This window comes from Gymnoscopelus microlampas (assembly GCF_963454915.1).
Source record: "Gymnoscopelus microlampas genome assembly, chromosome: 20".
NCBI lineage: Eukaryota > Metazoa > Chordata > Actinopteri > Myctophiformes > Myctophidae > Gymnoscopelus > Gymnoscopelus microlampas.
In genome coordinates, this window is record NC_139957.1 from 27,519,696 (window position 1) to 27,532,785 (window position 13,090).

Genomic DNA, 13,090 nt, shown 5'->3' on the forward strand with positions numbered 1-13,090 from the left:
TGCTCAGACTCTCATAATTCAATTCACCACATTGCTGCAACCATGAAGATGGCTTGGGTCCTGCTTGCCAGTACTCTGTTGATGTGTTCAGGTATGCTTTTCCTATGTTAGAATTTATGATTTAGAGTTTTCTTTACATATTTAACAGCATATGATGTGGTGCTCTATCTGCTACAGTTGGCTTGATAGATAGATCATGTTGCCATTGCAGACTACTGGGCTTTTATAAATGTATAATTTTGCATGTTACATTAGGACATTACACAGGTGTGGGACTGTCTGCCTAATTAGTGTGGTTGCCCGAATGGGCAACCAGACTATTGTTCTCCACCTACTTTATTTATTTATTTATTTATTTATTTCTAGATAAACTTTATTTCGGGCTGCTACTCCTCCCACAGTTTATTTTTCCTAATTTAGTGGCATATGTCAAAATGACCGGCTTCACCGGGAATCGTGCACTTGTATTTTTAAGAGATTGGTTGCATAGTTTAATTGATATTGATTTATTAGTGCATTAAATGTCCCCATCCACTTTAATGGGAAAATGAAAAAACTCCCATTCAAATATTTTTTTCTCGGAAACGGTAAGGGCTAGAGTTACAAGACTTTGAGGGAAGGTTCATAGTTTATTGCCAAATTATTTAAACACATATTACACCATTCGGCCTCATGGTGGCGCTATAACAGCCCACTTTACCTTTTGGCCTATAACTCTTGAACCGTAGGTCGTAAAATTAAAATGTCTTTTTCCCTGGATTCCTTGGGTCATTACGCAACTCCACATATAGGCCACGCCCATTTGTGTCTAGATAGATTTTTTATATTGATTTATTAGTGCATTAAATTTCCCCATCCACTTTAATGGGAATTGCAAAAACTCCCATTCAAGTATTTTTTTCTCGGAAACTGTAAGGGCTAGAGTTACAAGACTTGGAGGGGAGGTTCATAATTTATTGCAAAATTATTTAAAAAATAATCATACCAGTCGGCCAAATGGTGGCGCTATAACAGCCCACTTTACGTTTTGGCCTATAACTCTTGAACCGTAGGTCGTAAAATCAAAATGTTTTTTTCCCTGGATTCCTTGGGTCACGACGCATCTCCCCATATAGGTCACGCCCATTTCCGTCTGGATAGATTTTCCGCCACTTTGAATTTTCTTTAAAACACACTTTTAGCTCCTCCTCCTACAGATTTTGTCCAAATTTCACAAAAATCGGTACACATGATCTATGGATCAATGCGATAAACATCTCCAAGCGGAATTTTGATAGTCATTACCGTTCGTCCGTAAATGGCTTCCAAAGTTAGCGGAAGGGGCCCGGCCCTTTTACGAAAAAGGCCAAAATTCACAAACGAAACGTCCAATTAATCCCACATTTGAATCACATGTCAAGGGTGGTTTACTCAACAAATCCCCAAAAGCATTTCCACTTTGATCCATAGGGGGGCGCCACAAATGCGCAAAATGTGACCGTTTGATGCAAAAACCTTATTTTGGGGGGATCAATCCTCTCAAAATGAAATGCAAGCGATCTCAGGAGTGACGTGACAATGTAATTGGCGCAGCCTCCGACGGTATTCCTCCCAGCGTATTGCTCGAGTCCCGGCGGCCGCGACCCGCGTCGGCGCAACCATACTCTGCAATTTCCCTGAATTGCGACGCGTCTAGTTGTAAGATGTTGTAGTCTCTGTGGGTCTAACTTTTACAGCTTTCCTTTTTTTCTTTTGGTCTGCACAGCCATGACGATTGGCCATGATGATCTTGAGGAAGAGGAAACTTCAGCAGATGGGAGCCTGGTAAAATAAATTATTAAATTATATATAAAAAAAATCACACCCTGTGTGAAGGAAGCGGTGCCTTTGGGGCGGGGCTTAACTAATTTCAGTTTGTCCCTATTGGTGGTCTGAGTCCACTTACCAAATTTGTACTTGGTAGCATGCTGCAAACTGGAATAATGGCTGTTTAAAGCCCAGCCAATGGGCAGACAGAGGGGGTGGGGCTTAAGTAATTACAGTTCGTCCCTATTGGTGATCTAAGTCCACATACCAAATTTGGACTTGGTGGCATGCTGCAAACTGGACTTACGGCTGTTTAAAGCCCAGCCAATAGGAAGACAGAGGGGGCGGGGCTTAATTAATTTCAGTTCGTGCCTATTGGTGGTTTTAGTCCATGTACAAAATTTGTACTCCGTAGCATGCTGCGAACTGGAGTTATAGCTGTTTAAATGCCGTGCTCAAACGGACGGACATAACATATGGACGGACATACGGACGTCAAGTGTTGAAGTGGCGCATGTGTTGCTTCTTTGCCGTGTTCAAACATACGGACGGACATAACGGACGGACGGACGGACGGACGGACGGACACACAAACAGAGTCAAATGTAGAGTGGCTGGCACCGCTAAAAACACATTAGACCCATATGCAAAAGGAATATTGATTCATGGAGACATATTATAACCACACATTACAAGTGTTTTAACAGCTTAAAGGAGTAGTTCACCCAAAGAATTACATATTTTCTATCAATTACACACCCCATGAAGCATTGAATTCATGGAGATTGTTTTGTTTTTGTCGCATTCCTGAGCCAATAATTTGATGAACAGGTCAATTGAGACTCAATTGAGTCTCCTACTGACCAGCCACCCCGACCCCGTCATCAAATTATTGGCTCAGGAATGCGACAAATACAAAATCTCCATGAATTCAAGGCTTCATGGGGTGTGTGATTGATAGAAAATAAGTTATTTTTTGGGTGAACTACTGCTGAGCTTCTCTTTTGATGCGTTTTTATACAGTGAACATTGTGTCCGAAAGGTATAAAAAATTGCATATGTTTCCATCCACCTTGTAATCATAATCTAAATGATTATCTTAACAGTAGGAAATGGCGGAACTAAACATTACTACTGTAACATTCTATGCTACTTTCATTTCCAGCCGGGTGATCCAATGTTTACAGGCAAAATTAAATGCAAGATCTGCAAGTGGGTTCTGAAGAAAGTGAAACAAGATGTGGATACCAACAATGGAGAGGTAAACACCATGACACAACCTCAATTATGTTATATCTGCTGTTCAAGATACTGCAGGATGGAAAGGAGGAAACAGGAGGAAACATCTACAGTTTGATCCTTGGGCATCACCATGGTTCTTATGTTGTAGAGCAGTGGTTCACAGACTTTTACATTTTAAGGACCCCCATAACTCCAAGAGCGTACAAATGGAACCAAATGGTACACATGAAACCACATGGACCTGGGTCCATGTGGTTTCATGTGTACATTCAGAGTTACAGGAACCCCCTCTGGGAACTCTGAGGGTCCCTGGGCCCCACTTTGAGAACCACTGTTGTAGAGACGTCTTTGATAATAAAATGGACATTTCTATTTATCTGTACTTTTGAACATTTCTATTACAGAAGGTGACACAAAAGCTCCATCACATCTGTGGCAAAATCCCATTTGGAAAAAGCATATGCAAGAAATATGTCCACAAGTACTTCCTAAAGCTGGCAGAGGAGCTTAAGGCAGATGATGGTGTGGAGACCATCTGTGTCAACATCAAGATGTGCAAGTAAGTTGTGAAAAAATGGGATTTTGTCACTAGTGTTTACATGTATTAGTATTTTATGTATTTTGTTCACCTACCTGTTGTGTATATTTTAGGCCAAAGGAGCTTTTGGACCTGAGCTACTGAAGAAGCTTCCTGGGTCCACAACATGAGATAGCCAGAACTATGAATAACTCTGGTTATTAATCAGCTGATCTGAGAACACAATTCAAATGATCATGACCTGATGAAGATGTATTGACATTGAAATGTTGTCACACTCTTTTTTACTTGCACCCTGCTATTAAAAAGTCTAACTGTCCGAGATGCTCCAGTGCCTTCCTTCCTAACAATTACAATTCTGTCAGCTTTACCTGATTTCAATGTATGAGTATTATGTATGATTCAAATGAAATCAATAAATTCCTGTTGCAATTTTTTGTTTGAGGTTATTATGGAAGTTCATGTCATTAAATTACCTATACTGTATAATATATATGGGTTTGATGGTGATCATTTATCCTTTACAGTGGTTTGTTACAGTGGAGTTAAAGACCAAAAAATGAAGCGGCCTGTTATAGCGGCACAATGAGTGAGGTAGATTATAAAAATGTGGGGCAGAGGTTCTTCCTTGGTTTACAGGGTGTGCGGGCCAAGTATCACACTGATTGGTCCAGCGGTGCCAGAGATTAGCTGTTCAGAGACAGAGAGACGGACACCCACACAGACACACAGGCAAAAGCATATATTGTTAAAATTAATATTGGGTTGCTGTGGGCAATACTTTCTCACCTGAATCTAGCTATTTTCTTTTAAAATCATATCAAACTGACATTTCCCTTCCAATGACCGAGGGTTTGTTTGTTCCAATGATTATTTGTCCATAAATGTATTGTAAATATACCATGAAGCCATTTCAATCAGAATAAGAAAGATTGTGATCAGCTAACGTTCTTAGACAGTATTCACATCATGGAACTATTAACTTTTATTATCTAAATTATCTATTAATGATCTCAACATTTTATCCCCATTTCAATCAGGTTTTCATTCCAATTTCTCCACTACTACTGCTCTTGTTAAATTCTCAGATGATGTATACTCCTCTTTAGATAACAGTAAATTAGTAGGTTCTATTTTTATTTTTTTAGTATGCATGAAACTCCTAAACTTTAGGACCTAAAGGAAGCAAGTCATGAGCAGAAGAGACATGAGTGGATCCTGGGAGAGAAGTACAAGGAGCTGAAACCACTGGGTCACTGGGGCATTTGCCTCTGAATAGGCAAATGCACAATGTCAGATACTGTCGATAACACAAAAATGTCAGCATCAAGTAAATTTAAAAAGCAAATGTGCTATAATTTTTGACCATTATGGACAGTATTTGAAAGTTTTTTTATGTATATATTTTATGATAAAATACACAGTGCTAAAAAAAATTCTGTGATGTTGTCAGAAAAACCTGGAGAAGCAATAGCACAACCTTTTCTGCATCAGGGCCCACTTGAAAATCTTGAAAATCTTCGTGGCCAACCCATAAGTGGTAAGATGAGTGGTTTGCATTCATTCATTAAAATCTTAAGTGTTATTTTGGGGGGCCCACTTACAATATCCTCAATGCCCACAGGTTTGGAATCACTGGCTTAGGGCATCAAGTCAAGGAAGGAAGGAAGGACCCAATATTGTCTCTCACTGAAAAACACTCAAGACAAGTAATGTGGAGTATCTTCTACAGCAGTGTTTCTCAGATGGCGTACTAGTAATGGCAGGGATTTTTCGGGGTACTCAGAAAAAATAAATACATGTACTCCACGTTCATAAAATAACTTAGGTTGCTGGTTGACTAGGGTTCATATCTGTTCCTATGAAATCGTAATTTAATAACGGACGGCCCCTCCTCCTTGCATGTGCAGCTGAAGTTACGAGAAACAGAAAAGTTAAGCTTTTTCCAGAAGCCCTAGAACACAGGATGTCAATGGTGTTAGCCGCATGAACGCTAGCGCCCCTACGACCTATGATAAGCTCACATTTTTGTATTATTATTACACACCAAATGCACTCCTGTAACCTTCACCAGCCCCAAAAAAAGAACCAAATCTTCTAATTGTTTATTTTCCAAAAACTGATTGTTTATAACTGATTACATTGATTAGTTTGATTAACTGTTTCAGCCGTACTATGGTCTGGTAGAGGCACCAAGTAAAGCCTCAGAAAAAAATAAACTGGCACATCCGCTGGACGGCAGGTGCAGGACCAACTAAAGTAAAGCCTTACCTTGAAGGTTTAGATGGGTCAAGGGTCGACGTGCTTCACTAAGAGCCATTAAAATGCTGTTGAGCCCTGCTGACGTCACAGATGGATTTCCTGACAGGTTCAAAGACACAAGAGACGGACAGACAGGAAGGCACCTGGAGGGACAGACAAGAGCGGTGGAAGTACAGGCAGCAGGATAAACCGCTGAAAAATTAATCAGCACTCTTGCATGACTCTGCTAAAGTGCAATTATTTTACTCAAGCCATGATCGTTAAGTGCTCCAATGCAGTGTACAACTCATTGTGGACATGTGTAAAACATGTGTCTGTAGACATAGAAGACTTTACTGAGGTGTTCCAGTAGGAGTGTGTGTCTGTATACCTGGGAGAACATTTTAGTGAGGTGTTCCAATGCGGGGTGATCACCAGGCCCAGTTCGAACAGCGGACAGGTCCAGATGCGTGAGACAAAAGAGGGGCAGTGTTTTCAGCACCAGCTCAAAGCCTGTGGAGCCCAGGCGGAAAAGTAATCTGGGATTGGCCCAATGTCATAGTCACTTAATCCCACCCTCCCCTATCCTTTCCTTTGGAGGGGTGGAGCGGAGGCGATGATTGACAGGCAAAATCCCTCAACAGTGACACCCACAGGCAAAGATTACTTTTGACATTGCAGTTGAAAAGGCTTTAGAAATGTGAGAGAAAAACACCTGCAATGGTTCACTGGAGTGGAATTTTCAGTTGAAACTTTTTATACACGTTTGAAGGACCACGACAAAGACTTTTAATGTGTGTAAAACTGAATGTCATGAAACCTTTAAGTGTCGTTTCTGAATGTTAGTCTTCAAAACATAGTAGGCCTACACACAGTAAAGAAGCAGGAGGATTTGAACCCACTGCCTTTGGATCAGGTAGACAGTGTCTTAACACAGTGACCTACCATGCTACCTGCTCTAAAATAGTTTCCCTCCTGCTTTAACTATGCAGTTGAATTTATTTTAGTTTTTATGTACAGGTATATCTTGCCTGGATTGTTTATGGAGCAGTGTTGAGCACAATACAATGGAAACAAGCCTCTGGCTTTTTTGTGATGAATTAATTTAGCTTGTATGAGGACCAAGTTCAATAGCTCTCTGTGTAAAGACACTCTATACATGATCCATAGATCCCATGAGTTCAAATACTTGATCTCTGTTTTTAAGAAGCTTGAAATATCTTTGACAATTTATGAATACTTTTGAAAGTTTTTAACAATTTTTTTTCTTATGGGGCCCTATGAGTATGTGTATTTTTATTAACTGATGACTTTCACTTGAGTTCTCAAATTCTGCCCAAACTCGACCCGACGTTTTCGGCCTCGGCCGGGACGAAAATGTATGCTAATTAGTCGGGCCGGTCCGAGCCTTGGGTTCCATGAAAAAAAATATATATGTATCTTTTATTTATTTTATTTTTTTGGGGGGTGGGGGTTTCGGGCCTAACATTATGATAATTGTTTGGGTCGGCCCAGTTAGGGCCGGGCCTTAATTTTCAGGCTCGTTGAGAACTCTAAATAGTCGCCTTTAGGCTCGTCAACAGGCTGGTCCAGGCTCTTATTTTTGAGAAAAACGCGAAGGAAAATAAAAGCCTGGAGATCGAGGCTACAGTCAGGCTGAAACCGGATACTTTTCAATTAATGGAAAAAAGAACCTGTGTGCCTGTGTTCCAATAGATTTCATAATCATTGAGTCACAAGCTCTTTTCATCGGTTAAATATTTATAAAACCCACAGACAGACTTAACCACTCTCACTATCATGTTCTAGATATTTAAAAAATAGCTAAAATAACTGATCTACAAGCTCACAATGGGGTGATGAAGACCTGTCAAGGTCAAAACATGTTGGCAGTCGCCTTGTTTTAATAAAGGCTGTTTCCTCCATTTTACTTTACTGAGTGGCCGGATCGTCTGTTTTCCCCTCAAGATTATAATCTTGTTGATATTTTTACTTTTGTTCCTTACAGTATATTTGGCTTGTTATACCCCTGGGCACCGTGTGTGTGTGTAATCAGAACAGTCTTGATTCCATATGTGTGTGTTTTATGTGGGTCTGTGTGTGTGTTTGTGGAGTATGAAGGTGATGTCTTGTATATAAACCTAAAAACCTGTTAAAACATTGAAATATTATCTTGCAGAATATACCACACCAATTTCGCTGCATGTCTGAGTGAGTGACAAATACACCCTCTTGAATACGTGACTCGTGTCATGGTGATACGTGACTCATGTCATGGTGGGCTTCTCTACAGAACCAAATATGATACAAAAAAAGTTATTAGATCACCCCCCCCCCCCGCCCCACTCCTCTCTCTGTATCCGTTTCCTCAGTTCTGCTTAATATAAAAGGTGTTTTGAGACCAGAAATGCTCAGACCCTCATAATCAATTCACCACATTGCTGCAACCATGAAGATGGCTTGGGTCCTGCTTGACAGTACTCTGTTGATGATGTGTTCAGGTATGGTTTTCTTATGTTAGAATTTATGATTTAGAGTTTTCTTTAGATATTAAACAGCATATTATGAATATGTGGTGCTCTATCAGCTACAGTTGGCTTGATAGATAGGTCATGTTGCCATTGCAGACTACTGTCCTTTTATAAATGTATCATTTTGCATGTTACATTAGGAAATTACACAGGTGTGGGACTGTGTGCCTAATTGTAAAACGTTGTAGTATCTATGGGTCTAACTTTTACAGCTTTCCTTTTTTTCTTTTGTTCTGCACAGCCATGACGATTGGCCATGATGACCTTGAGGAAGAGGACACTTCAGCAGATGGGAGCCTGGTAAATGAAATGATTAAATTAAATTAACAAAACAACAACACATATGATGCAAAAGGAATATTGATTCATGGAGACATATTATAACCACACTATACAACTATTGTTTTAATAGCTTAAAGGAGTAGTTCACCCAAAACATTACATATTTTCTATCAATTACACACCCCATGAAGCCTTGAATTTATGGAGAGTTTTTAGTTTTTGTCTAAGCCAATAATTTGAACAGCTCAATTGAGACTCAGTTGAGTCTCCTACTGACCAGCCAACCGTCATAATTATTGGCTCAGGAATGCGACAAAAAATAAAATAATCTCCATGAATTTGTGGGGTGTGTGATTGAAGCTAAAAAAATCACACCCAGTGTGAAGTGGGCGGTGTGTGGTCATCACAACATGACTCACTTAAGAAAAAGGATAATTGACTTTTTTTTAAGTCCATACTGCTATTCATAGGGCTGCATATGTGTCATGTGTTTCGCTAGCCAATCACAGTCCTGAATTTGCAAAGTCAGCCAATCACATTACAGCTAGTGCTGATGACACTAGCTGTAATGTGATTGGCTGACTTTGCAAAAGTATAGATTTGCATTGACTGTGGAAGGGTTAGGGTTGTAGACTGCGTTGTAGACTATTAGCCAATCACGGTGCAGGATTGGTCAGTGTCCAAAACTCACTTATAGGGGGCGGTTACACCGCCCCAACAATAGCCAATAGCTAAAAAGTCATTTTTTGTGTGATTGATAGAAAATAAGTTGTTTTTTTGGTTGAACTACTGCTGAGCTTTTCTTTTGGTGCGTTTTTATACAGTGAACATTGTGTACGAAAGGTATAAAAAAGACACACAAAAAACATATTGCATATGTTTCCATCCACTTTGTAATCATAATCTAAATGATTATCTTAACAGTAGGAAATGGCTGAACTAAACATTACTACTGCACCATTCTATGCTACTTTAATTTCCAGCCGGGCGATCCAATGTTGTTCGGCAAATGCAAGATCTGCAAGTTTGTTCTGGAGGAAGTGAAACAATCTGCCTCTCCCAGCAATGTAGAGGTAAACACCATGACACAACCTCAATTATGTTATATCTGCTGTTGAAGACACTGCAGGATGGACGAACATCTACAGTTTGATCCTTCATGGGCATCACCATGGTTCTTATGTTGTAGAGTAGTAAGGACCCCATAACTCCAAGAGCGTACAGATGGAACCAAATGGTACACATGGAACCACATGGACCCGGGTCCATTTGGTTCCATTTGATTGATTGATTGAATACTTTATTTAGAAAGACATGGAAACAGTACATGGAAGTACAATTCACAATACAAAGGTCCTCTAAACTGGATCGCTCATAAAAGCACAAAGGCTTATTTAGAATGAGATCCCCACGCACTCAAATCATGATGACATTTATGTGTGCATGTGTACACATGTGTCCATGTGTCCATGTGTCCACTCTCAGAGTTACAGGAACCCCCTCTGGGAACCCTGAGGGTTCCTGGACCCCACTTTGAGAACCACTGTTGTAGAGACGTCTTTGATAATAAAATGGACCATTCTATTTATCTGGACTTTTGAACATTTCCATTACAGAAGCTGACACAAAAGCTCCATCGCATCTGTGACAAAATCCCACTTGGAATTGGAAAAAGAATATGCAGGGAATATGTCCACAAGTACTTCCTAAAGCTGGTAGATGAGCTTGCTGCAGATGATGCTGTGGAGACCATCTGTGTCAACGTCAAGATGTGCACGTAAGTTGTGAAAAATGGGATTTTGTCATTGGGGTTTAAAATTATTAGTATTTTTTATGTATTTTGTTCACCTACTATCTGTTGTGTATATTTTAGGAAAAAGGAGCTTTTGGACCTGAGCTACTAAAGAAGCTTCCTGGGTCCACAACATGAGATAGCCAGAACTATGAATAACTCTGGTTATTTATCAGCTGATCTGAGAACACAATTCAAATTATCATGACCTGATGAAGATGTATTGAAATGTTCTCATGCTCTTTTTTACTTGCACCCTGCTATTAAAAAATGTCCGAGATGCTCCTGTGCCTTCCTTCCTTCAGCTTCAAATGAAATCAATAAATTCCTGTTGCAATTTTTTGTTTGAGGTTATTATGGAAGTTCATGTCATTACATTATTACCTACTGTATACTGTATAATACATATGGGTTTGATGGTGATCATTTATCCTTTAGAGTGGTTTGTTACAGTGGAGTTATAGACCAAAAATGAAGCGGCCTGTTATAGCGGCACAATGAGGTCGATTAGAAAAATGTGGGGCAGAAGTTCTTCCTTGGCTTACAGGGAGTGTGTGTGCCAAATTTCACGCTGATTGGTCCAGCGGTGCCAGAGATTAGCTGTTCAGAGACAGAGAGACGGACACCCACACACACACACAGGAAAAAACATATATTGTTCTAAATGAATATTGGGTTGCTGTGGGCAATACTTTCTCACCTGAATCTAGCTATTTTCTTTTAAAATCATGTCAAACTGACATTTCCCTTCCAATGACTGAGGGTTTGTTTGTTCCAATGATTCTTTGTATTGTAAATACAGTATACCATGAAGCCCATTTCAATCAGAATAAGAAAGATTGTGATCAGCTAACATTCTTAGACAGTATTCACACCATGGAACGATTAACTTTTAATATCTAAATTATCTAAATATATTAATGATCTCAATATTTTATCCCCATTTCAATCAGGTTTTCGTTCCAATTTCTCCACTACTTCTGCTATTGTTACATTTTCAGATGATGTATACTCCTCTTTAGATAACAGTAAATGTTTATATCTATTTTTATTGAGTTTAGTTGATTATTAACTTATTTTGGATAAACTTTATGATTTTGGCCTTTCTCGACAGGCATCACTTTGGTTTAGTTCTTACCTTCATAATCTTCGTCAGTGTGTTTCTTTTAATTATGTTAAATCGGACTTCATGGTTGTAGAAAAAGGTGTACCACAATGATCGATCTTAGGTCCTTTACTTTTTTCCATTTTCATTAATGATCTTCCCAAAATATGCACCAATTGCTCCATACATGTCATATGCTGATGACACTGCTATTTATACATCTGATTCTGATATATCTAAAATTCAAAGCTCCTTGCAAACTGACTTTGATTTGGTTCAACAATGGCTTTTAAATAATAATCTTATATTAAACAAGCAGAAGTCGTGCAGCATGTTGTTTGGTACTCGGTACTTTCTTAATCGTACAGTACATCCTCTGAATTGACTATTTATTTTACAGATGGGTCTCCACTTAAAACAGTGGAGACATTCAAATACTTAGGTCTGAATTTCTTTTAAGCCTCATATTGATTCTGTTAGGAGTAAAGCAAACAATAGTCTCAGATTAATGTATAGATCACTAAATTGTTTTACTTTTCAAATAAGAAAACACATTGTTCAGCAGCTTCTACTTCTTATCATTGATTATGGTGACATAATTTATCAGAACACCTCTGAGACACATCTTCATTCATTAAATGTAGTCTAAAATAATATCTGTAGATTTGTACTCGGGTGTCCTGTACGCATCACTGTGTTCTGTATATGCTCAATTGGTTATCTCCTCATGATAGGAGACATTTTCATTGGTTGCTTTCTGTTTTTAAATGCATTTACTTTAATTGTCTCCGCCAGGCCGAAAGGCATGGCGAGAGAGTATGTTTTACCCTCCGTCCGTCCTTCCGTCCGTCCGTGTGTCCGTGTGTCCTGTCTGTGTGTTACCAGCTAATCTCCGGCACCGTTGGTCCGTTCGCTCCGAAACTGTGCACACACACTCCCTGGATGCCAATTCAGAACCTCTGCCCCAATTTTTTCACATGGGCCTGTTATAGCGCCACCAGGAGGCCGATTTGTGCAAAACACATTTTTTTACATTACTCCTACAGATTTTATCCAAATGTCATGCAAATCGGTACACAGTATCTCTATAGTCATGAGATCAACACGGATCTGTCCGATTTCCCATATTCCATCCTGATTGCCTATGGTTGGCTTCCAAAGTTTGCAGGATTGGTCCGTTTTGAACAAAATGCCTCAAACTATGCATGCAGCTTGCGATTTCCGTGAAATTTCACACACACATTCCCACTAGGCCGAGGAAGAAATGCAACCCTTTTCACATTGGCCTGTTATAGCGCCACCAGCAGGTCTAATTTAGCAAAACGCATTTTTGGAACAAAATGCCTCAAATCATGAATGCAGTGTCTGATTGCCGTGAAAGACCTAAGAATAAATGGCACCCTTTTCACATTGGCCTATTATAGCGCCACCAGGAGGCCAGAATAACGTACCTGACCTAGCGGAGACCTGTGCTCCGAGGAGCACTTTTTCTAGTTATCCTTCTTATTTGAAGGAGCTTTTACGTCCATACAGTTCAAGATATCCAGGCATTAAGACATACTTAACAACCTTTT

The 13,090-nt window shown here is 39.6% G+C and overlaps 1 protein-coding gene across 3 annotated transcripts; it reads left to right on the plus strand.

Annotated features, from left to right (window-relative positions):
- On the plus strand, positions 1-10,675 carry LOC311035764 (antimicrobial peptide NK-lysin-like). Of its 3 annotated transcripts, none has more exons than XM_084044186.1 (5): positions 1-91; positions 1,745-1,803; positions 9,603-9,692; positions 10,236-10,396; positions 10,493-10,675. In XM_084044186.1, the coding sequence occupies exons 1-5, from the start codon at positions 43-45 to the stop codon at positions 10,521-10,523; spliced, it is 390 nt and encodes a 129-aa protein (XP_083900312.1). In that variant the 5' UTR covers positions 1-42; the 3' UTR covers positions 10,524-10,675. The 3 variants fall into 3 exon arrangements, with proteins under 3 accessions (XP_083900312.1, XP_083900314.1, XP_083900313.1); XM_084044188.1 differs by lacking the exons at positions 9,603-9,692; positions 10,236-10,396; positions 10,493-10,675 and adding exons at positions 2,951-3,046; positions 3,432-3,586; positions 3,679-3,884; XM_084044187.1 differs by lacking the exon at positions 1,745-1,803 and adding an exon at positions 8,579-8,637 and having other exon boundaries at positions 25-91.
- Positions 10,676-13,090: the final 2,415 nt, after the last annotated feature.